Raw genomic sequence first — 26,547 nt, forward strand, 5'->3', positions numbered from 1 at the left:
GTCGCCACTCTGTTCTCTCTACCGCTCTGGTCCAACTATGAGGGAGGTGCGGCGTCATTTTCCTGGCTTCCAATGAACGCTAAGCCACGCCTTTAGACTATTAATATTCACGAGCGCCAACGACGTAAAGAATGTGTAGGTTGGAGCGGATGGGATTGGTCAGTTCCACTTCACCACCCACCAATGGGATTCTTGTTTCGATTGGCCGTTCGGCTAAGTGTAGTTTAAACAGATAAAACACACAATACATCTAGCTGTTGTATCAAAATAACGTTTATTAACATCCACATGTTTCCTTTAAATTCTTTATAAAATGAAACCACACATAAGGAACATTTATTACTGCACCAAACTAAAAACAAGTCTGAGTCAAATATGTGTTGCCAAATATTTCATTAAGGTCAAAAATCAACTTCACATCGAAATGCAAATATATGGAAAATGCATATATATATATATATATATATATATATATATATATATATATATATATATATATATATATATATATATAACCAATTAAAAGGACAATTTCGGAGTAAACAGAAACACTAAATATAAAGAATGATAATATTAACTAATCATTGACATACCTTCAAAGTTACACAAAATAAATAATAAATTAAGAAAATGTATCTGAGTGCTTGTCAGTAATTTACGTAATGAAAAAAGGAAAAAAGAGAGTAATTGACTTTCACTAAAGAAAGAATGAACCAATTACATTTGCTACATCCTGACTATTTTAAGTATAAGTTTAAGTATAAACATTTTATCATTATCATGAGTAACTTGCTATATTTACAATGTGTAGTTGTATGCAGTACAAAAGCTGAATATAATGTTTTTGTATTATTATTATTCTTTCTTCAGTAAGATAACTATTTATTAATTTACTCATGATTTTACTCTTTGGTTTTAAACAAGACTTCATTGTGTAAAGAGTGAACGACCTAATACCAGGCCTACATAAAGATAAAGTAACATGATTACACTTGTTTAACTAATATAATCTATTAATTAAACAAGTTGTAGTAATAAACACATCTATGATGTAACATTAGCAGTGCATGAAGTATTGAAAAATTAAAACGACATATATATACCAAGTCTAGATACATTTACTTGTAAAATAATAAAAACAAAGTCGAATTGAGTAGGACTTTTGACTAGTTTAAAAGCTCTCAGTCTTTCTAGCAGCTGGTGCAGCTCACACTACAAATATTTAGTGCAAATCAGGTTATATTTACTGTGTATAATATTGAAGTTGGTAGCTTTTTCAAAAAAACATCCTTTATATAAAGGGGTGATCCCCAGGCTTTGTTTTAAGTGTAACAAAAGTATTTGAGTCTGAATTTCTAACTGCTGATAATAGTAAATGGAGAAATTTACATTTACTCTTGGAATTACTATGCCAGAAGGGTGTAAAAAGTAAAATAATTCCCAATTTAATTCAGATGATAAACAAATCTTCTCTGATGGTGAATATTACTTCAGTATTGACCACTTGATTTGTTCCTTTGCCGTCTGTAACACCTAAAAAATAGCAAACAAGCATTACAAAGTGTTTCATCTTAAGTTCTGTTTACTTATGATATACGGTCATTGTCAAGACCAATACTATTAATAATATGCATTCAGGTCATGGATAAAAAATAATATTATAATTAATAATGAAAATATTATAAAATAATGAAATAAATTAACAATAAAGCAAATTAAATGACGCCTGTAAAAAGCCATCTTCAGGTTTCAAAAAACAAAGTAGGAATGTAATATTGCCGCCAGGGGGCGCAGAGAGACCATTTTAATCGTAAGTCTCATTTAGAAAGGACTGCAATTCTTTATCAGTGGTTATATACGTAGCTGTAGTTTAATTTGATCAGGTCTGCAGCATACACTAAAAGCAAACATAAAATGGCTATCCCCCCAAATATGTAAACATTTTAGGGATTAAATTCTAAAATAAACTGAATAAAATAGCGAAATAGAACATTTGGAAACACAAATGTTTTAAAAAATATTTTGTTTACATTTACATTTTTGGCATTTAGCTGACGTTTTTATCCAAAGCGACTTACGGTACTGTGACAGTATATTGTCTAAGCAACTGAGAGTTAAGGGCCTTGCTTAAGGGCCCGAAAGTGGCAACCTGGCAGTGGTGGGGCCTGAACCAGTGACCTTTTACTTACTAGTCCAGTACCTTAACCACTAGGCTACAACTGCCCTTAAAAACAGGATTTATTACATTTACATTTTCGGCATTTAGCTGACACTTTTATCCAAAGCGACTTACAGTACTGTGACAGTATACAGTCTAAGCAACTGAGGGTTAAGGGCCTTGCTTAAGGGCCCAACAGTGGCAACCTGGCAGTGGTGGGGCTTGAACCAGTGACCTTTCAATTACTAGTCCAGTACCTTAACCACTAGGCTACAACTGCCCTGCCCTTTTGTTCTTTCTGTTTTAACCATGTTACTGATTTAACACTGGTAATTAAGACTGACGTATTCAGATATAGATATGTTATTGCATAGATTCTAATATATATGCTCATATTATTATAGAGAAATCTCTGTGCCAAAAGGACTTTTGACCTCTCAATGGCACTGCATTAAAAACAAACATGGTTCTGTTATGGATATTACCAAATTGGCTCATAAATATTTGGACAACCACTGTCAAAGATTGCATTTTGACATGCAAATTATTGACAGATGGCTTTTATAGGGATGTATCTGCTTATAGCAACATGACAACAACAACAAACCACATTTTGCATGTGTTACATGTGTTAACAGAATGGCTGTTCATTTGGAGTGTGCGAGACTGGCTTGCAGACCTGTCTTTTATTTACAAGCCCTGTATTGTTACGCAGCTTAATAAAATATGTCCAGAAAATTTTTAAAATTAATTAACAAGATTTTTTTTTGAACATGCTGTCTACACTGTATTGCCAAAAGTATTTGGACACCTGATCATAAGCTTGGTGGACATTCTGTTTAAAAACAAATGGTATTAAATAGAGTGAATTCTATGTGACCTTTCCAGCTGGAACAACCACTCTTTTGAGAAGGCTTCTCATTAGACTTTGAAATATATCTGTGGGAATTTGTGCCCATTCGGTTAAAAAAGCATTTGTATGGCAAGGCATTGACGTTGGAAGAAAGCCTCAGTTGATGTTCCAGTTCGTTCCAAAGCTGTTCAGTGAGGCTGAGGTCAGGGCTCTGTGCAGACCACTGGAGTTTACTTAAACCAAGCTTTTCTTTAAGTCCTTATATACACTGTTTTTTCAGGGAAAGAGCCTTCCCTAAACTGTTGCTGTAAAGTTAGAAGCACTTTTTTGTATTTATTGCACTGCATTGTTAGCAATTGTTGTGGCTGAAACATGTGGAGTAGGGGCGCCTCAATAGTTTTGTCCAAATTGTTTACTAATAATACGAGGGATCTTCAAAAAGTTTCTGCACTTCTATATTTTGGTTGGAAGTGGTGAGGGTGAGAGGAGCAGTGATTGGTCGTGTCTGAGAGACTGAGAGAGAGCTTATAGTCCGGATTTAGTGCCATCTGATCTCCACCTTTTTAGACCGCTCAAGGAAGCTTTAAGGGGAAAAAGATTTTCATGTGATGATGATGTGAAAGCAGCAGTGCATCAGTGGCTACGCTCAAGCAAAACCATTTTTTGATGATGGCATTAAAAAGTTGGTACGACGCCAAGAAAAATATATCAGAAGGTGAGTATGTAGAAAAGTGATGTCATTTGTTTTTGAAATTCTTAATAGAGTAAAAAAGAACCCTTGTATTACTAATATTAATTATTAATAATAATATTATCATATTCAAGTCTTTATAAGTCTTTATAAAGACTTATTCAAGCATTTTATAAGCTGTGACCGTTTTTACTATCAAAAGAGGGCTACAGCAGTACAAAATATTAACATAAATAATAGGTAAAGGGTCAAATGTACTCACAGGTGACAAATAAAAAAAAAAAAACTAATAATTAAGTAGAAGGACATTTTTCTTGCAAGGCGATTTGTCCCTTTGTCCCATGCTACAAAGAAACAATTCGACACTGACTAAAGTGATTTCTTCGAGTGCCTAACCACATTCTACATTAGTTACAACAGCATGGGACATCCCCTTTGTAACACAAGAGGTCACGGTCACGAAAAGGTAGGAAATAGCCACAATCTCAACCCAATTAAACACCTGTGGAAGATTTTGGACCAGCCGTCACCAATATATAAAAACACCACAATGCAGTTATCTTAAAAGTGTGATGCTCCCTCTGGTGCTAAGATGTGAAGGCCCAATACTTTCGAGGAAAAAAATACATATATTTTTAGGTTTTCTTTTGATTTGTCACCCATCTGTACATAGTGTTAGCGTGTGTACGTGTATAAACACACTTACATTAGTGGTGAGAGCCAGTTTCTCAGTGATATGCTGCATGGGTAAGGGTTGTAGAGCAGGGTTAGTGTTAAAAAGCTCAACTCAAAGTAGACAAGACAAGGCAAACGCTAACATAACAATGTTAGACAGAGTTAGAAAAGCATCATGCACAAAATTAAAGCTACAATTCATTTTATTAAGTATTCTTGAGTGCTGAATTCTTAACAGTGCTTAACATTTCTAATGTTAGATGGTAATGTGGCTAGCATATGACAAGTCTGGACAGCTCATGCAAATCCACTGGCCAGACAATTCAATGCTTCTTAAAGGGGCTAGTCGCCTATAAAGCATTTCTGCTTGTTATAAAAAACATGCTGCTACTGTGTATGTGTATGATTATATTGTTATGTGTATGATTGTATTTAGATTTCTTTTTAAAGAGAAAGGTCATACTTTAATCCCAGTAAATAAAGGTTCAGTAATAAAATATCATGACTTTATGTAGTTTTAAGGATGTAACACTGTTTAGTATTATTACTAAAATGGTTTTTATTTTCTATTTTACTTATGCATTTCCTCCCATTTTCTCCCAATTTAGTGTAGTCAATTTGTCTTCTGCTGCTGGGGGATCCCTGATTGCAGTGGAGGTGGGTATATTGCTGCTCACACCTCCTCCGAAGGAGCAGAATCCTTTTTCACCTATGCACTCTGCACAGGCGCCTCTCTATCTGCCAATCAGGGTACTTACAGTGTTTGAAGACCCCACCCACATAGTCCGGTCATACCGCCATAGCAGAGATGTGTCTGCTGCAGGCAACGCCGAGTTTCAAACCAAGGAGTACAGAATCTCGGAGCTGGTGTGCTAGCGGAATATCCCGCTGTGCCACCTGGGCGCCCTAGAACGTATTGACTACATTTCCCAGGCAACCCTGTGCCTCTGGTCATGTTTCTTTGTGTGGTCAGTCACCTCAGTTGCAAAAGCATTAATAATTTCATTACTGTTACGCATTTCCTGTCTACATACTTATAAAACTGCTACTGCAAACGTTTGCAGACGTCTTTGAACAAAAACAGGGAATTGGTGTGGTGTAAAAAGTGATTAGTTAAAGTTATGAGCACTTGATGTGCTCGGGTGGTGCAGCAGTAAAGCTAGCACAATAAACTCTATACCAGGAGTGCCCAATACGTTGATCGCGATCTACCAGTCGATCGCACAGTGCACGCTGGTAGATCGCACCTCATTCGAACAGGTCAGCGTGATTGACATGAAATGTGGCTACTGTTTCTTTAATTAGCGGTTTGTTACCATAACGGCGCCTCTACCTAGTGAACATTTTGAGAAATGCAATTTATTACAGGTTAGAACAAACTAGTGCATGTACTCCCCATGTCTGCGTCGTTTTTTTCCGGGTTTTTTGCTCTAAATTGCACCTGTATATGTGAGTGAGTGGATAAATGAGTGTGTGATGCTTGGAGATGGTTTGACACGCCCTGTCCAGGGTGTATTTTTGTCTTGCGCCTAGTGTTTGTGACAATGGACCCACGCTTGCCCTGTAATATATACTGATATTTAGCATTACAGGGCAAGCGTGGGTCCAGTGGGTCCAGTGTCACAAACACTAGGCGCAAGACAAAAATACACCCTGGACAGGGCGTGTCAAATCTCTACTGGCTGACCGATGGCACCTGCACTGAGACGGGGATGGAGATTGGTGATTCGGATCTCCATATGAACTCATCTTTTACAGGTGAAAAGAAGCAGTCGGCTTCTACACACTTGTCAGAGGGGGCGTGTGTACTAATAAGCCTGAACAATGGATTTACACTGCAGCAAAGCAAAATGTTTGGCTATGGAGACAGGCAAAATGATGAGGATCACAGAGGATTTAGGGAAGTAAGTGCAACGTAAGGCGGGTTATAAAAAATATTATAAAGTTTAAGAAATATCAGACAGTGCTGTTCCTGCTGCTGAATTTGGTAGGTTTCTAGTGGGTTCATGGCTACAAGGTGAAATCAGTAAAGTACACACTGTCCACAGTTACAGTAGTTTGGTTTGGTTAAAGAGGGAATTATTACTTTTGACTTTCAGCAAGTGGAAAATAACTATATTGGTTTAAAAGATTTAAGTATTATCATTTACCATGCATTAGAATAAATATAAACAAAATGGTAAAATACTAAACATATTTTTTTCCTCTTTTTCTCCGAATTTTCCATCAGTTTTCTCCCCAATCTAGTCGTATCCAATTACCCTGACTGCGTTACGCTTCACCTCCACCGAGCTTTGCAACTGACACACGCCCCCTTCGACACGTGATCAGTACCGACTGCCTCTTTTCACCTACACGTGGAGCGTTCATATGCGGACCAGCCTTGTGCACGGAGAGCCATCAATCAGCCAGCAGAGGTCGTAGCTGCATCAGTTATGAGGAACCCTGGTTCGGCTTACCCACCCTGTGAACAACAGCCAATCGTTGTTCATGTGGCCGTCCAGCCCAGCCGGATGGCAGAGCTGAGATACGATACGATGTATTCGAAATCCCAGCTCTGGTGTGCGAGCGTGTTTCAGCACTGCCCCACCTGAGCGGCTATACTAGACATATTTAAGCCATGTACATTCAGCAGGGCATATGTGCATTGATTGGGTTTCAAAGACATTTTTTTACATTTACAATAGAGGCGCACTGGTGTAAATGAACAGATTTGTGTATTTGTGCATCTGTGCATGTCTCACCTGTGCCACACTGTGCTCCGATAGTGGATTGTCATCAGCCTGAAAGAGAAACCAAATCTAAAATTGCCATAAAGGAACTAGGGTAACTTTTATACACACAGCACACAGCAAACATGATCAAACTTCATACATACAGTGCCTTGCAAAAGTATTCAGCCCCCTTGAACTTTTCAACCTTTTGCCACATTTCAGGCTTCAAACATAACGATATGAAATTGTAATTTTTTGTGAAGAATCAACAACAAGTGGGACACAATTGTGAAGTGGAACGAAATTTATTGGATATTTTAAACTTTTTTTAGAAATAAAAAACTAAAAAGTGGGGCGTGCAATATTATTCAGCCCCTTTACTTTCAGTGCAGCAAACTCACTCCAGAAGTTCAGTGAGGATCTCTGAATGATCCAATGTTGACCTAAATGACTGATGGTGATAAATAGAATCCAGCTGTGTGTAATCAAGTCTCCGTATAAATGCACCTGCTCTGTGATAGTCTCAGAGTTCTGTTTAAAGCGCAGAGAGCATCATGAAGACCAAGGAACACACCAGGCAGGTCCGAGATACTGTTGTGGAGAAGTTTAAAGCCGGATTTGGATACAGAAAGATTTCCCAAGCTTTAAACATCTCAAGGAGCACTGTGCAAGCGATCATATTGAAATGGAAGGAGTATCAGACCACTGCAAATCTACCAAGACCCGGCCGTCCCTCTAAACTTTCAGCTCAAACAAGGAGAAGACTGATCAGAGATGCAGCCAAGAGGCCCATGATCACTCTGAATGAACTGCAGAGATCTACAGCTGAGGTGGGAGACTCTGTCCATAGGACACAATCAGTCGTACACTGCACAAATCTGGCCTTTATGGAAGAGTGGCAAGAAGAAAGCCATTTCTCAAAGATATCTATAAAAAGTCACCTGGGAGACACACCAAACATGTGGAAGAAGGTGCTCTGGTCAGATGAAACCAAAATCGAACTTTTTGGCCACAATACAAAACGTTATGTTTGGCGTAAAAGCAACACAGCTCATCACCCTGAACACACCATCCCCACTGTCAAACATGGTGGTGGCAGCATCATGGTTTGGGCCTGCTTTTCTTCAGCAGGGACAGGGAAGATGGTTAAAATTGATGGGAAGATGGATGGAGCCAAATACAGGACCATTCTGGAAGAAAACCTGTTGCAGTCTGCAAAAGACCTGAGACTGGGACGGAGATTTATCTTCCAACAAGACAATGATCCAAAACATAAAGCAAAATCTACAATGGAATGGTTCACAAATAAACATATCCAGGTGTTAGAATGGCCAAGTCAAAGTCCAGACCTGAATCCCATCGAGAATCTGTGGAAAGAGCTGAAAACTGCTGTTCACAAACGCTCTCCATCCAACCTCACTGAGCTCGAGCTGTTTTGCAAGGAAGAATGGGCAAAAATGTCTGTCTCTCGATGTGCAAAACTGATAGAGACATACCCCAAGCGACTTGCAGCTGTAATCGCAGCAAAAGGTGGCGCTACAAAGTATTAACGCAAGGGGGCCGAATAATATTGCACGCCCCACTTTTCAGTTTTTTATTTCTAAAAAAAGTTTAAAATATCCAATAAATTTCGTTCCACTTCACGATTGTGTCCCACTTGTTGTTGATTCTTCACAAAAAATTACAATTTCATATCGTTATGTTTGAAGCCTGAAATGTGGCAAAAGGTTGAAAAGTTCAAGGGGGCTGAATACTTTTGCAAGGCACTGTATATAGCAGTACCTGGATTACTGGGTTTACAGGCAGTTATGCTATCTGATAATGGAAAACTCAGCTGATGCATTATTAAGAACATGATTAAGTAAATAACTTGTAAGGCTACAAGCAGTGAAGCTGTTTACTAAGTACAGTTAACTGTATAAAGGTGGTTAAGCCGTTATTTTTAAATTACTGTAATTCGTTTGAGTAGTAACTACACTGATCAGCCATAAAATTAAAACCACCTCCTTGTTCCTACACTCACTGTCCATTTTATCAGCTCCACTTACCATATAGGAGCACTTTGTAGTTCTACAATTACTGACTGTAGACCATCTGTTTCTCTACATACTTTTTTAACCTGCTTTCACCCTGTTCTTCAATGGTCAGGACCAAAACAGGACAACCACAGAGTAGGTATTATTTGTGTGGTGGGTCATTCTCAGCACTGCAGTGACAATGACATGGTGCTGGTGTGTTAGTGTGTGTTGTACTGGTACGAGTGGATCAGACACAGCAGCGCTGCTGGAGTTTTGAAATACCGTGTCCACTCACCATCCACTCTATTAGACACTCCTACCTAGTTGGTCCACCTTGTAGATGTAAAGTCAGAGACGATCGCTCATCCATTGCTGCTGTTTGAGTTGGTCATCTTCTAGACCTTCATCAGTGGTCACAGGACGCTGCCCATGGGGTGCTGTTGGCTGGATGTTTTTGATTGGTGGACTATTCTCAGTCCAGCAGTTACAATGAGGTGTTTAAAAGTCCTTCAGCGTTGCTGTGTCTTATCCACTCATACCAGCACAACACACACTAACACACCACCACCATGTCAGTGTCACTGCAGTGCTGAGAATGATCCACCACCTAAATAATACCTGTAGTGGTCCCGGGAGAGTCCTGACCATTGAAGAACAGAGTGAAAGCAGGCTAAAAAAGCATGCAGAGAAAGACTACAGTCAGTAATTGTAGAACTACAAAGAGCTTCTATATGGTAAGTGGAGCTGATAAAATGGACAGTGAGTGTAGAAACAAGGAGGTAGTTTTAATGTTATGGTTGATCGGTGTACATCCCTATAAAATGAAATATTTGAATGGTTGTCCAAATATTTATTAGCCAATTTGGTAATATCCATAACAGAACCATGTCTGTTTTTAACGTAGTGCCATTAACAGGTCAAAAGTCAAGTCCTTTTGACAGAGATATTTTGCCATATTCCCTATACACCGATTAGTCAAAACATTATGACCACCGTACTAACTGACTGGTCTGCGACTATTCTCAGTCCAGCAGTTACAATGAGGTGTTTAAAAACTCCAGCAGCACTGCTGTGTCTTATCCACTCATACCAGCACAACACACACTAACACACCACCACCATGTCAGTGTCACTGCAGTGCTGAGAATGATCCACCACCCAAATAATACCTGCTCTGTGGTGGTCCTGGGAGAGTCCTGACCATTGAAGAGCAGCATGAAAGGGGGTTAACAAAGCATGCAGAGAAACAGATGGACTACAGTCAGTAATTGTACAACTTGTAAGTGCTTATATATGGTCAGTGGAGCTGATAAAATGGACAGTGAGTGTAGAAACACTTATAGCTGAACAAGTTGGTTTAAATAATAATAAACCATCCTTTAAGGGGAACCACTAATAATACATTTCTAATAAATATAGGGGCTTGGTGGGTAGCACTGTCATCTCACAGCAAGAAGGTCCTGGGTTCAATTCCCAAGTGGAACCTTTCGGGTGCTTTCTGTGTAAAGTTTGAATGTTCTCCCCGTGTCCATGTGGGTTTCCTACGGTTGCTCCGGTTTCCACCCACAGTCCAAAGACATGCAGTCAGGTTAATTGGTAGTTAATCAGTGTGTATGAATGTGTGTGTGTGTGTTTGCCTTCTGATGGCCTAGCAACCTGTCCAGGGTGTTTCCTGCTTTTCGCCCAGAGAACTGACCCACCCTGACCCTGAATAGGTTAAAGCGGTGGTAAAACAGACAATGAATGAATGAATTAATTAATTATAAATTTAGGGCAGAACTTCTACGTATGTTTGTTTTTCAGCAGAAGCTTCAATCCAAAGCCGACTGGTCGCCGCTAGATGTGGCAGCTCGGGAGCAACTCGGCGTTCGCACGATGATCGAAACTCGGCTCTGGATCGCTTTTACCCCTTATCCACCAAAAAAACCATGGTTCTTGAACCGGTTCTGTTCGGGTTTCTCTGAACCTTGGTGTTCTGTAAAGAACCGACGCGCATTTCCACCAGTTTTTGAGAACCATGCAGCGTCATCAACGGTGGGCGTTACTTACTAAGAGTTAAGAGAAGTAATATCATGGCGGAGTGTGTGGATTATGTGCGAGCATTTGTGCTGCTGTTACAGATGTTTGTTTTTATGTAAAAAGCATCAATCTAACTATCGGTGATAAGAAGACGTGACGTGTTTGTTTTAGTTGTTGTTTTCTTTAGTTCATTAACGTGAGAAGCGTTTTGCGCTTCTCTTTCACCACGACTCTCGGCGCAAATAGCCGATTTGCTCAGCGCTCAAAGATCACTAAAGTTCCACAACATGAACAAACATCTGTGTGAAATAACCATCAAATCTACTCTAAAATACCACATGTATCTGTGTTTAGCTGGATTTACTTCACGTGTGTTTATGCAGCTCGGGGAGTTGAAAAAGCTTCACGCTTTATTTTTCACGTTAAGCGGTGTTCGTTCTGTCCGGGTCACTTTTACCATGTAATATCACACAATTCACCTTTTTAAAGGTGCTTTGAAAATATCAGCGGCAAACTGGCTCAAAATGTATTCAGGTGAACTTGAAAAGATAAAAATGCAGCTTTAAGCTCCATACGAGACCCCAGCTGACGCCATTGTTGCTAACGCGCTGTGCTGTACAACATGACACGCCCACTGACGGACGTCACGGTTCGGGCTGAAAAACCAAGTATTCTGTGGTGCCAGATTGGCCCGCTAGTTCACTGTCTGGAACCTCTTTTTTCCGGTGGAAACACGCGGAACCGGTTCAAAGTCAAGTTCGGGAACCGGAACGGGCTCCGTGCCGCGTCGGTGGAAAAGGGGTATTTGTGTGAACTGTTCAACGACTTGAGCCGAGCGACTCGACTGAAGAAAAATATCTAGCATGCCAGATATATGAATCAGTCGACCGACTGGCAGTGAGTGTAGTCGAACTACAGCCAATGATGACGCAAGATACGGGGTTTGGAAACCCAGGGGAGGAGTGTAAAATCGCGAGACAGGGGCATAATATAGTTTCTATCAGAATACATTGGCATACCCCCCTTATCGTCAATGCCAAATCATAATACCAACGCTGCATTTCAAAAAATAATTATTAACCTCCAACTCACTACAGAACCGACAATCCCTTCTGGTCGTGTTGCCAAATCCACTCAGATTCATTTATTTTCCTCTTTTTCGCACAACTTTGATCGCTTGATTATTGTTGACGTGCATTTTTGGACACGGTTTTTATTAAACCCCTCGTCACTTCTCACGTTTCTTTTCATGACAAAACGTAGTTTGGGAGACCAGACCGACTCATCCTGGTGATAGATCGTGTAGTGTGTGACCCCCTATTATCGATCAGTCATGTAGTATGAAAACCAAAACGACTTAAAAGACTCCCGAGTGCAAGAGATCCAGTTGTGTAGTGTGTACAGCTGTACTGTACAGCAACTTGGCATTACTGACTTACTGTACCAATGACAATGGTGGGCTTGAACCAAGGACCTTCAAACAAATGAACAATACTTGTGCATTCAAATGTGCAGAAGTGTGTTCCCTTTACAGGATGTGTAAACTTATTTTTACTTTACAAATATCTTAACCAGGGGTGCCCAGACTTTTGCACAGGGCTACAGAAAACGACAGGAATTCAATAAATAATGACTAAGAATGACTATTATAAGTGTGCTTGCAGTTTTGCATTTAGATGCCCAAAAGTCAAAGTCAACATAGCACTCAGACTGCCATCATTGCACTGCACCGAGTCGAGTGCTGTTCCCACTCCGAGAAGAGAACACACTTATCCACACCATGCAATTACCTGCCTGTATGGCCTTTCCCTCCCCCTCCTTATTTCACCACCCCCCTCTACGCCTGTCTCTCGGTGTAAGGAGGAGGTGGAGAGGAGAAGTGTTACTGGCGGTTAAAAAAGCTGAATCCTCTGTGCCTGGCCCTCTGCGTTACCCGTGATGTAATCGAACAGCCCAAGCCCAAGGGCCTGCTCCGACACACACTGACAGGTTAGAGGAGTGAATATTTAGCCATATGCATGAATTACGCCAGTTCTCTTATTTAGATAGAACTGCTAGCTAGAATAGCTAGTATAACTTCAGTTATTTATTAATAATAACCTTAAACCTTAACCTCATTTTCTTCTCAACTCGACTACAAATCCTACAGAAATTCCTATGATAGCCTGCACAAATGATTCTCTCTAAGCTAGCTAGTCTAAACTTAGCTCACTCAGCTTACAGCCTGCAGCCACACTGGGCCTCAGCATACTTCATGCGGAAACAATGTTCGCCTGGCTTCGGCGACCAATGTGAAGTAACTGCGGAGAAAGCGAACAACCAGGGACGTCGCGCAGAGGCTGGAAGCTGGGCGAACTCCACGGACGAAGACACTCCGCGACAACATGATTGGTCGGTAAAAAAAAAAGGCGTGACATGAAAACAAACATGGACGATTTCGAGGAGCGTCTCAACTTTGATAATTGCTGCATCCAAAACCGCATACTTCCATACTGAACAGTAGGCAGGAGCAGATAGTGTGTCCGACACTAAACAGTACTTTAAACAGTACTTGAAACAGTACTTAAAAAGTACCCAGAAATCTACTGCTTGGGCAGCCATTTTTGTGTATGCAAACACAGCACACTTGCGTACTGAAAGAGCTTACTTCTGTACACGCCGAGCAGCGCGCACTGCCTCTAATTTAGTACGTACTGTTTAAGTATGCAATTTCGGACGCAGCCATCGTTTTTTCCGTAGTCGTGGAACTTAATAAATGTCACCGCGTCACCTGCAGCTGTGGAGCAGACACGACAGACAAAACAAAACCAAAACCAAAAGCTTGCGAAGGCGCTTAGTTTCGCAGGAATTATGCGAAGGCCTTTAGTGTCCTAGTTAAAAGTGTTAGCTTTCCTCAGCGGTCAGCACTCTTACCCTGTAATTGACCTTCTCGACTACTTGCTGAGGATCACTCTCCAGGATCACCCTGTCAACCAAAACCAGTAAGGAATCAGGACATTAAATAAAAATAAAATAGTCACTTAGTTTTGTAATCTGCATTCATATGCTCAAGTGCTCACCCTCCATCAATGATTTCATCCACCACCAGGAAGACTCCATCTAGGTTGTCCAGCAGACATCTTTTCTCTACATTTTTCCTGTAAGGTAGACATACATCTTTAGTACTTCTGAGTGTAACTCAATGTCCTCTAAACTCAAAATCTCTAAGATTTGCACTCTTAAACTCAACGTTTACCTTAAACTCAACGTGTTCAGCTTTTTTATATTTATTAATTTATTTATTTATTTAATTTCAAGTTAACAATGTACAGTCACTTTCTTTAGCGCTGGGCTTGAGCGGTGCAGTAAGACGTTATCGAAGTGCGAATATGAGACGAATCTGCATTTGTGTGGAATAACTTAAATTCGAGACCGGAGGGGATACTCTCTCAGGACTGGGGCGGTTGCGCCCTCTGCTGGCTGGTTGGTTGCGCCTGCATGGAGACGGGAAGGGGAGCGGCGGAGTGTGTGATCCTCCGTGCACAGTGCTCTGCCGCGCTGCACTCGTCAAGTGTGGGTGATAAGACGGTCGATTGGCTGTGCACGTGTCGGAGGAGGCGTGGAACGGCCTCGTCAGCCCCAATCATTAGCAGGGACCGGCATTAGTGAGAGGATGATTTACGGGATGAAATTGGACGCGCTAAATAAAAAAATTAAAAATTACAAAAATTAAAAATTAAACCTTTCTTATTTCTTACTACTCATAAGTTCTCTCAACTAAGGAAATTCCTTACTCGTTTTAGTACAATAAGTGACGTTAAGCTGTGTGCACCGGCACAGCCAGCGCAAAAACTATTGTGCTTCTTCTCATGTGAATGCGCCTTTACTGAACGGAATATGGTATTCCAAGATCAAGCATCTCCACGATTAAGAAGCATACGAAAACAATAAAGAAGTAAAGATAAAGTGCAGGTTTTATTGTATTTTTTATTGATTTTTAACTGTTTTTAATTGTATTTCCCTCACTCACTTCTTAACCGCTTATCCAATCAGGGTCGTGGAGGGGGTGCTGGAGCCTATCCCAGCTTTTCAATGGGCGCATGGCACACGGTAACACCCTGGATGGGGCGCCAGTCCATAGCAGGGCAGACACATATACACACACACATACACACACCCGTTCACCTATAGGGCAATTCAGTGTCTCCAATTAACCTGGCTGCATGGCCTGCTATTCCAACCAGCGCTATTGTGTTTGCCAAAGTACTGAATGTAGGGTTGTGCATTATTGGGTCACTCTTGGTTTTGTTAAAACGGTTGTGCTGTTTCGAGTTTTTTTAGTAGCAGTAGCCGACTGCATCTTTTCACCTGCACGAGGCGAGTTCATATGCGGATCAGCTTTGTGTCTAGACAGCCACACCCTAATCAACGCATTATCCTTCGTCTCTGTGCAGGTGCCATCAATCAGTTCGTAAATCCCGTCCGGCTCCTACACTGTATGAACAACAGACGTCAACGTATAACAGGGAATGTATTTAATATAAACATACCTTAATATCTGACTGAGAGACTCAAACAGACAGTTCAACACAGCCATTAGCATTAGCTGTGGAAAACAAAAAGGGGAAACGAAGTTAGGATTTTTATTATTTTATTTTATTTTTATTAACTTTGGTTAAATAAAGACAAGTACACATATACTGATCAGCCATAACATTAAAACCACCTCCTTGTTTCTACACTCACTGTCCATTTTATCTGCTCCACTTACCATATACAGGGGTTGGACAAAATAACTGAAACACCTGGTTTTAGACCACAATAATTTATTAGTATGGTGTAGGACCTCCTTTTGCGGCCAATACAGCGTCAATTCGTCTTGGAAATGACATATACAAGTCCTGCACAGTGGTCAGAGGGATTTTAAGCCATTCTTCTTGCAGGATAGTGGCCAGGTCACTACGTGATGCTGGTGGAGGAAAACGTTTCCTGACTCGCTTCTCCAAAACACCCCAAAGTGGCTCAATAATATTTAGATCTGGTGACTGTGCAGGCCATGGGAGATGTTCAACTTCACTTTCATGTTCATCAAACCAATCTTTCACCAGTCTTGCTGTGTGTATTGGTGCATTGTCATCCTGATACACGGCACCGTCATTGGATGCACATGGTCCTCCAGAATGGTTCGGTAGTCCTTGGCAGTGACGCGCCCATCTAGCACAAGTATTGGGCCAAGGGAATGCCATGATATGGCAGCCCAAACCATCACTGATCCACCCCCATGCTTCACTCTGTGCATGCAACAGTCTGGGTGGTACGCTTCTTTGGGGCTTCTCCACACCGTAACTCTCCCGGATGTGGGGAAAACAGTAAAGGTGGACTCATCAGAGAACAATACATGTTTCACATTGTCCACAGCCCAAGATTTGCGCTCCTTGCACCATTGAAACCGACGTTTGGCATTGGCACGAGTGACCAAAGGTTTGGCTATAGCAGCCCGGCCGTGTATATTGACCCTGTGGAGCTCCCGACGGACAGTTCTGGTGGAAACAGGAGAGTTGAGGTGCACATTTAATTCTGCCGTGATTTGGGCATGTTATGTTATGTTTTTTGGATACAATCCGGGTTAGCACCCGAACATCCCTTTCAGACAGCTTCCTCTTGCGTCCACAGTTAATCCTGTTGGATGTGGTTTGTCCTTCTTGGTGGTATGCTGACATTACCCTGGATACCGTGGCTCTTGATACATCACAAAGACTTGCTGTCTTGGTCACAGATGCGCCAGCAAGACGTGCACCAACAATTTGTCCTCTTTTGAACTCTGGTATGTCACCCATAATGTTGTGTGCATTGCAATATTTTGAGCAAAACTGTGCTCTTACCCTGCTAATTGAACCTTCACACTCTGCTCTTACTGGTGCAATGTGCAATTAATGAAGATTGGCCACCAGACTGGTCCAATTTAGCCATGAAACCTCCCACACTAAAATGACAGGTGTTTCAGTTATTTTGTCCAACCCCTGTAGGAGCACTTTGTAGTTCTACACTTACTGACTGTAGTCCATCTGTTTCTCTGCATGCTTTGTTATCCCCCTCTCATGCTGTTCATCAATGGTCAGGACTCTCCCAGGACCACTACAGAGCAGGTATTATTTGGGTGGTGGATCATTCTCAGCACTGCAGTGACACTGACATGGTGGTGGTGTGTTAGTGTGTGTTGTGCTGGTATGAGTGGATAAGACACAGCAGCGCTGCTGGAGTTTTTAAACACCTCACTGTCACTGCTGGATTGAGAATAGTCCACCAACCTAAAAAATATCCAGCCAACAGCACCCCGTGGGCAGCGTCCTGTGACCACTGATCTTGAGTTGGTCTAGAAAATGACCAACTCAAACAGCAGCAATAGATGAGCGATTGACTTTACATCTACAAGGTGGACCAACTAGATAGGAGTGTCTAATAGAGTGGACAGTGAGTGGACACAGTATTTAAAAACTCCAGCAGCGCTGCTGTGTCTGATCCACTCATACCAGCAAAACACACACTAACACACCACCACCATGTCAGTGTCACTGCAGTGATGAGAATGATCCACCACACAAATAATACCGGCTCTGTGGTGGTGGTTCTGTGGTGGTCCTGACCATTGAAGAACAGAGATAAAGGAGGTTAAAAAGGTATGTAGAGAAACAGATGGACTACAGTCAGTAATTGTAGAACTACAAAGTGATTCTATATGGTAAGTGGAGCTAATAAAATGGACAGTGAGTGTAGAAACAAGGAGGTGGTTTTAATGTTATGGCTGATCAGTGTATGTGTTTATGTATTGAGTGCATTTTGTCACTTTGTGGATTCCATAAAGTGTGCTTCTCTACACACATGATCATCTATCTGTAGTTTGTGCTCAAAAGAACAAGACAGTAAAGTGTTATGCTCCGGATAGTTTGTCTATGTACAGTTTATTTCTTTTTTTATAAACTGATTCTATCATTCATGTTCAGTTTATGATAGACAGGCTAACTGACTCATTTTGTACAGAAATAACTTACTTCGTTCTCCTGTGCACTGCCCACAACATAGAAGAACAGGTCAATGCTGCTCTTGTAGACTATGGTCATGCCCTCCAGAAAGGCTATTTCATCTGTGAGGACATAAGGAGGAAATAAACTCTGGCTGTTACACAGTAATGTAATAATTCCAAAAAACAATTTGAGAGCCACACACACACACACACAAACACACACAGCCTGCAGGCTGGCATTTAAACAATACCGCTAACCAACAGAAACATGTCAGGGAGTGTGAATTTCATTTCTTTAAGCTAAAAAGAACTACAACTGTAGGTCATGTGTTATATCCATTACACCGCATAGAATACGAGTGATAACATCCCACAGTATCACTCCATAGGGAGAAGGGGAATTTTCACTGCGTTCTCACTGTGTTTTATTCATTCTTCAGAGAGAAACAGCTGGGAGTGGAGGAACTATTTTCCTGCTCTGTTGTTCAATTGTAATCTGAGATGTGTGTAATCTGTGTGAAAAGGACACTGTACAGTTTCAAATAACAATGGCACTGTTGGATTAAACCGTTCTTACTTAAAACCACATCTTCCCAAATTAAGATACACAAAGCTATCTAGATACACTCATCAGCATAACATTAAAACCACCTCCTTGTTAATACACTCACTGTCCATTTTATCAGCCCCACTAGAATACCAAATAGAAGCACTTTGTAGTTCTACAATTACTGACTGTAGTCCATCTATTTCTCTACATACTTTTTTAACCTGCTTTCACCCTGTTCTTCAATGGTCAGGACTCCCACAGGACCACCACAGAGTAGGTATTATTTGGGTGATGGGTTATTTTCAGCATTGCAGTGACACTGACATGGTGCTGGTGTGTTGTGCTGGTATGAATGGATAAGACACCCAAATGCTGATGGAGTTTTTATACACCTCACTGTCACTGATGGACTGAGAATAGTCCACCAACCAAATATATCCAGCCAACAGCGCCCAGTGGGCAGCGTCCTGTGACCACTGATGAAGGTCTAGAAGATGACCAACTCAAACAGCAGCAATAGAGGAGTGATCGTCTCTGACTTCACATCTACAAGGTGGACCAACTAGGTAGGAGTGTCTAATAGAGTGGACAGTGAGTGGACACGGTATTTAAAAACTCCAGCAGCGCTGCTGTGTCTTATCCACTCATACCAGAACAACACACACTAACACACCACCACCATGTCAGTGTCACTGCAGTGCTGAGAATGATCCACCACCTAAATAATACCTGCTCTGTGGTGGTCCTGACCATTGAAGAACAGGGTGAAAGCAGGCTAAAAATGTATGTAGAGAAACAGATGGACAACAGTCTGTAACTGTAGAACTACAAAGTGCTTCTATATGGTAAGTGGAGCTGATAAAATGGACAGTGAGTGTAGAAACAAGGAGGTGGTTTTAATGTTATGGCTGATCAGTGTATATATTAAGTATTAATCAGTGTAAATATTAAGCCAACAAACAGTCTGCAACCTGAAGAACCTACTGTCTGCTTTATGTGTTTTGTTGAAGACATTCTTCTCGAAGTTCCTCTGTTCCTTTATAGAGGGGTACAGCTCTGGGTCATAGTACTGAAAGTACAAATCATGCAGATCAAATATTTAATATACACAGAGCAAACAAAAGTAGTTTGATCATTCAATGTATGTATATGTCTAAAATAGACAGTGTTTGGGTGTGGATATTTATTTTACTTTTATTTAGTTTATGTTGTCACATACAGGATCACATAAGAGTGATATAAATAGGAATACAGAAAGATAGAGAGAAAGAAAGAGCAAGAGAGAGAGAGAGAGAGAGAGAGAGAGAGAGAGAGAGAGAGAGAAACCATGGGAAAGTCTGGTAAATTTCTGTTCACCTTTGAAAGGAGCCTGTTTCCATCATTATCCACGATGAAGACAGCCTTAACAGTGTACAGTGAAGGTTCCTGTTTAAAAACGGAAACAGCTTTGCTCCATCAATTCAATCATTTCACTATTACACCTTCACTTGCACATATTGATTATTTAGCATTTACAGTCATTATTATCTTAAAACACTAATTAATACAATTCTATATAGATATTCCTGTGATTTTTTAGCTTGTATTTTATAGTGGATGTTGTATGTATGTAACAAGTTGTTTGTCTGATGAGCTGCTGTAACAAAGACATTTCCTGCAAAAGAGCTATAAAGTATCTATCTATCTAACTATCTAGCTATACTACATACACCGACTAGGCATAACATTATGACCACCTTCCTAATATTGTGTTGGCGCCCCTTTTGCTGCCAAAATAGCCCTGCAACTGAGATGCACTGTGTATCCTGACACCTTTCTATCAGAACCAGCATTAACTTCTTCAGCAATTTGAGCTACAGTAGCTCGTCTGTTGGATCGGAACAAACAGACCAGCCTTCGCTCCCCACGTGCATCAGTGAGCCTTGGCCGCACATCACCCTGTTCCTTCCTTGAACCACTTTTGCTAGATACTGACCACTGGTAAACTGGGAACACCCCACAAGAGCTGCAGTTTTGGAGATGCTCTGACCCAGTCATCTAGCCATCACAATTTGGTCCTTGTCAAACTCGCAAAAAATTCTTACGCTTGCTCATTTTTCCTGCTTCTAACATCAACTTTGAGGATAAAATGTTCACTTGCTGCTTAATATATCCCACACACTAACAGGTGCCGTGATGAAGAGATAATCAGTATTATTCACTTCATCTGTCAGTGGTCATAATGTCATGCGTAGTCGTATATATATATGTATATACAATGTTCTCTTATATAGTTGTAATTGTCATACTGCTGTATAATAGTAATTGCATTACAGAGTCAATATTTTATAACTTTTTGCATTTTATTTTTATTTTATTCTACTCTATTTTATTTACTGTACTTACACTGTACTGGAGCTGTTGTAACACTCAAATTTCCCTCATAGGGATCAATAAAGGACTCTATCTATCTATCTATCTATCCATCCATCCATCCATACATCCATCTATCTATCTGCTAACAACAAATAATAACCTCAGACCGACATCAACGATTTATGCACACAAGCAAGTGTAAAGGCACTGAAGATCTCTGGTCCAGAAATGGTTTTCGCAGACTGCTTCTCTCCACACCAAAGTTCTGTTATGCACTGACTGCCACTGATCCAGAGTCGGAGTGTACCACAGAACTTGAGCGTAGAGGACAAGGACAGCGGGACACAAACAGCAAAAAAACCTGGGATCCTGTTTTAAAATTCTGTACTGTCGCTTTGTGAGGTTTAGTCTTACGATCATGTTACCTCTTTGTACTAGCAGCCTAAAGAAGAAAGAAAATCTCTAGAGTTAGCTAACTAGCAGTCCTTTTAAATTACTTATATAATTTTTTTGTCTGATAAAGTCATTTAAAAGGACTGCTAGTTAGCTAACTCTAGAGATTTTCTTTCTTCTTTAGGCTGCTAGTACAAAGAGGTAAATAATGTGTTATATAATAGCGTAAACACTGCAATGTGACCTGTGCATGATCAGAACCTGCAAAGGGTTTAACAGTCAAGTTTGGGTAACAAGCATATTACAAGTTAAAAACTATGCATTTTTAAGGTTATGTTAATAAAAAATAGCTTATTTCTATTTTATTTATGCATTTTCTCCCAATTTAGTGTAGTCAATTTATCTTCCGCTGCTGGGGGATCCCTGATTGCAGTCGAGGTGGGTATATTGCTGCTCATGCCTCCTCCGACCCGCGTGCAGCCCTTAGCGGAACCCCTTTTTACCAATGCACTCTGCACAGGCACCTTTCTATCTGCCAATCAGGGTCCTTACACAGCGTTTGAAGATCCCACCCACATAGTCCGGTCATCCCACCCTAGCAGAACCGTGTCTGCTGCAGGCACTGCCAATTATGCCCGCTAGATGGTGCCCAGCCGACCGGTGGTTCAGAACCTCGGCGCTGGTGTGCTAGTGGAATATCCCGCTGCGCCACCTGGGCGCCCAAAAATAGCTTTTTTAACGTAAACACTGTCTGTACTAAACATGCATAATTGGTATTGGCAAAGCATAACATTAGTCTTAAATATATAAATGTAAGATTGTAGACTTTGGCTACAAGTACACCAACATTTCAACCATTTGGAAACACTTTCAGGTATAAAAAATACTAGATCCACTGTGTTGGACTTGTGCCCAGTCCAGGGTGTATTCCCAGCTTGCCAAAGGACCAGAGTATCAAAGGATTTATATAACCCAATCAAAATAGCATTTTTTACCTACGAAAACTCACACTGACATAAGGAGAACATTAACAGGGATTGAACCTGAGTTCCACACTAAATACAACACAGCTAAATGATTTTCTTTGTAATTTATTTTGTGTTGTTTTATCTGGGGTTGTTTTGGGCAGCATGGTGTCAAAGCAAGTAGGTCTGTGCCACATAGGTTTGCTTCACCAGTTCAGGTTTAGCCCTGCTTTTGGTTACGGTCCGTTTCTGGTGTTGGTTCTCAACCCAATGCAATCATGGTCAGGATGAAGCCCTTAATAAATATAAATAGGAGGATAAATATAGAGCTGTGGACTGATTAGATCTAGCTATTTTGTCTATTTCTTGAAAATATGGTTGTTTTTTTTTCATCTACTGCTTTATCCTGGTCAGGGTTGCAGTGGGTCCAGTTCCAGCAGGAATTACTAGGCGCAATACAGGAATATCCTGGACAACCCCCTCCCTCAGATATAGCCATTCATGTCTGTGTTTGTTTGTTTGTTTATTAGGATTTTAACGTCATGTTTTACACTTTGGTCCATGACAGGAACTGTAGTTACTCATTACACAAGGTTATATCGAACACAGTCATGGACAATTTAGTGTCTCCAATTCACCTCACTTGCGTGTCTTTGGACTGTGGGAGGAAACCGGAGCACCCAGAGGAAACCCAGAAAGGACCCGGACCGCCTCACCTGGGGATCGAACCCAGGACCTTCTTGCTGTGAGGCGACAGTGCTCATGTCTGTGCAGATGACAGAGGTGGGCTAGCATAATAGACAGTTGCACAACCTGAGCGCTGTTTAGTAATAATCAAGTAAATTAGTATCATATTTTTCTCCGCTGTGATTGGTACTGATTGGTACCCTTTACTGGTAAATACTGCTGGCGTTATCCACATGAGTCCACTGAAATAGCTATAAAAGCTGATAATCCCAATTCCACATTGTATTATTAATTTTGAAATATTTAAAGGTATCCCACTGACACAAAAATAAAGACACATTTTAAAAGGGTAGAATTGGACATTTGAAAATACGTATATATGCTTACAATGCATATATATAGCATAGAATATAATTATCAATGCATTCTTTTACCTTACCGTATGACTTTTTTTCCTACAGTGCTACAATATAATTAACTTAATATAATTAAAACATGCACATTGCATGACACATAAAGGCGTGTTCTATCAAAGGCGTCTGCTGTTCCCACACTTAACAGTATGTAAAAAGTTATTTAATATATAACTTACCAAAACAAGACTCAACTGTATTAATGATCTTCACATTTATGTATTTATGTATTTTTTTATTTTCAATTACATAAGTCTAAGTTTGTTGACAATGAAACTTTCTTCCCTTGGTCCCCCTAGAACCCACTGAGGAATCTGAGGAACAGTGTAACTTGTATTGTGAATGTGCTCTGAATATGGTACTCGTGTAATGTATTGTAAAGAAATATGGTAATAAATACACTTAGAACACTGTGTTGAGTATTTAGCTACCAGAGATGGGGACTCGAGTCTGCGACTCGTAAGTCGCACACACAGCGACCTCAGACTCAACTCGTTTCAAATTACTCGGACTCGACTCGTGACTTGTGACAAAAAAATTACTTGTGGACAGCAAAAATCAGCAACATTAGTTACGTGTGACAATTATTTATATATACAGTGGGGCCAAAAAGTATTTAGTCAGCCACTGATTGTGCAAGTTCTCCTACTTAGAAAGATGAGAGAGGTCTGTAATTTTCATCATAGCTACACTTCAACTATGAGAGACAAAATGAGAAAAAAAATCCAGGAAATCACATAGTAGGACAGTCTGTCTTGCCTCTGAATATCGTAGTCCAATCAGAGTCGAGTTGTGTTCCATACAGTACCGCCCCTTTTGGGGCGATTTCAGTCTGATTGGAAATCACCCCGGATTGCTCTCATAGACTCTCATGTTAAGGCTCTTTTTTTCGAACTGCAGGCGCTGAAATACAATCTGAATGGGTTCCGGGAGGGCTCGCACTTACGTGCTTGCGTCACACATAACCTGCTGTCGCGATCTCGTCACCATGACTACCATTACCTCAGTTCGGAGCAACTCCATCATGTAATCAGGATAAATTAGCAACTAAAGAATTAGGGCCACCCAGACCAAATTTAAACATCAAGTATCTACAAAGGGGGGAAAATCATATAAGTTACAAGTAAATTACAAGTAAATAATATAATTTTTAAATTGTGAATTGTGATTGCACTTATTGTATCTCCCCGACTGTTTAATTGTACTTCTTTATTCATTGCACATCAGCCCCGATGCCAATCTTTATTCTGGATCTGCTGCACCTAAAATAAAATGCTGTCTGATGAAGACTGAATTAAATTGTTAGTGTGAAGGTTTTACTTAATTTTACGATTAATGGTAAAGCTGCTCTCTCTCCACGTTCAAAGTTATTTGTGAGGGCAAACTGACAGATGACTTAACCCTTTGATGCACAACCTGGGTCAAAAGTGACCCAACTGAGTTTTTATTTTCTATATCTTTGCAATAAATTTATTTCGTCATTCAAGCTTCCATGAATTTTTCAATTAATTTGTTTTTGATCATCACAAATCCTTATTTCAGTTTTATATTTTTTGCTTTTTTAATAAAAATCATTTTTGTATCACTACCCTCCTAATGCACAACATGGGTCAAAAATGACCCTTATGCATTTACTATGGAATTTGACAGAAACTACTGACATTTGTAAGTGTTTGTAGTCAAAAACATATTTACTGATCTTTTGAAAGACAACCAAAGATTAGGCTCTTGAATCTTGAATATGTCCAATACTATTTGCTTACTAGCTGTTTACATATTCTAGTATAGATAGCTTTTATTAGCTAAGACAGCAAATACATGAATAACTGACAAATGTGCATATGAAAATATTCTTGAATGGATGAATATGGGTCATGTTTGACCCATGTTGTGCATTAGAAGGGGTTTGCTTAGCTTGTGCATCAAAGGGTTAAGATGTTTATTATTTAAGCCTTAATTTACCCATTGAACGGGTCACCTTGGCCATCATCGCAACAGTTGCCCCCCCTGAGAGATTTGGCAGGAGCTACCACTGGCTTAAATAGTAAAAATATTTTTGTGTCCATGTGCCTTAGGAGATTTTATGTTTTTTTAAAGTCTCAACTAGGTGCAGTAGCACAATAACAACCAATTAAAATGGCATTTCTGCTTTGTAAACACCGACTAAAAACACCTGTGGAATGAATCAGACTGGTGTACAACAGGCGCTCCATTACAGAGGACGTGGCATCTGCATCATCCCACCAGGCTGCGCGCACAGCTCAACTCCAACTTCAACTCCATATTACTGCTGCACAACTTCATTCAACACATCATAATAAACAAAAACTCACATTTCTGATCAGCAATGCCAAGACTAAGACATTTTACCATAATCACTTGTGCAAACCTGTCCTGGATTTCTGTTCTGTTCTGTTCTATTCGCAGAAGTACCATCTGTTAGATCTGGCAGCTGATCAGCAGATTTTTAGCGTTATATGTACATACTTGAATTAGATCCTTTTAGTCCACATTAGACGCATGTTGTTTATTTATATCTATTTAATACACGTACTAGTACTACTATTTAACTGCATGTGCTTAAAATAGTATTAGCACTTCAGTGTCAATCATAAATAGACCAACGTATTGCTGTCGGAATACTTTTAACACACAAAAATGTATCCCTGATTCTGCAGGAATCGTAACCAAAAATAAAAACATGTTAAACATAGTAATAACTGGATTAAAACATATAAAAAGCCTACCAGAGCCACGGAGTCCATGGTGGCGTTAGTGTTGACGTGGACAGCTTTGAGCTGTCACTACTGGAGCACTAGTAAAATCCTCTGACTCATGAGGAGGCGGAGCTAAATCCAACACTGCATGCATACTACACACACTGCTCTACTCGTTATCCAAATACACACTATTCCAATCCCGCAAATGTGTACGTTCTACTTAGTACGCAAGTGCACGTAGTTTGACGTAGCCAACGAGGCGGTAATGAAACTGTGCATCATGAGCGGCCATTTTGGCTCTCAGCTCCATTCAATACTTAACTAAGTTACTCTTAA

General features: G+C 40.4%; 1 protein-coding gene across 1 annotated transcript; it reads right to left on the reverse strand.

The window, feature by feature from the left end:
- Window positions 1-540: 540 nt before the first annotated feature.
- Window positions 541-26,283, reverse strand: copz2 (COPI coat complex subunit zeta 2). The gene is made up of 9 exons (XM_063018660.1): window positions 26,239-26,283; window positions 20,035-20,103; window positions 19,663-19,747; window positions 18,157-18,248; window positions 15,658-15,713; window positions 14,188-14,265; window positions 14,042-14,093; window positions 7,122-7,160; window positions 541-1,533 (listed from the first exon to the last, which is right to left on the reverse strand). Exons 1-9 carry the CDS (start codon window positions 26,254-26,256, stop codon window positions 1,486-1,488), a joined length of 537 nt encoding a protein of 178 aa, XP_062874730.1. The 5' UTR covers window positions 26,257-26,283; the 3' UTR covers window positions 541-1,485.
- Between the last annotated feature and the right edge of the window lie 264 nt (window positions 26,284-26,547).

This window comes from Trichomycterus rosablanca, chromosome 22 (genome assembly GCF_030014385.1).
Source record: "Trichomycterus rosablanca isolate fTriRos1 chromosome 22, fTriRos1.hap1, whole genome shotgun sequence".
NCBI classification, from domain to species: Eukaryota; Metazoa; Chordata; class Actinopteri; order Siluriformes; family Trichomycteridae; genus Trichomycterus; species Trichomycterus rosablanca.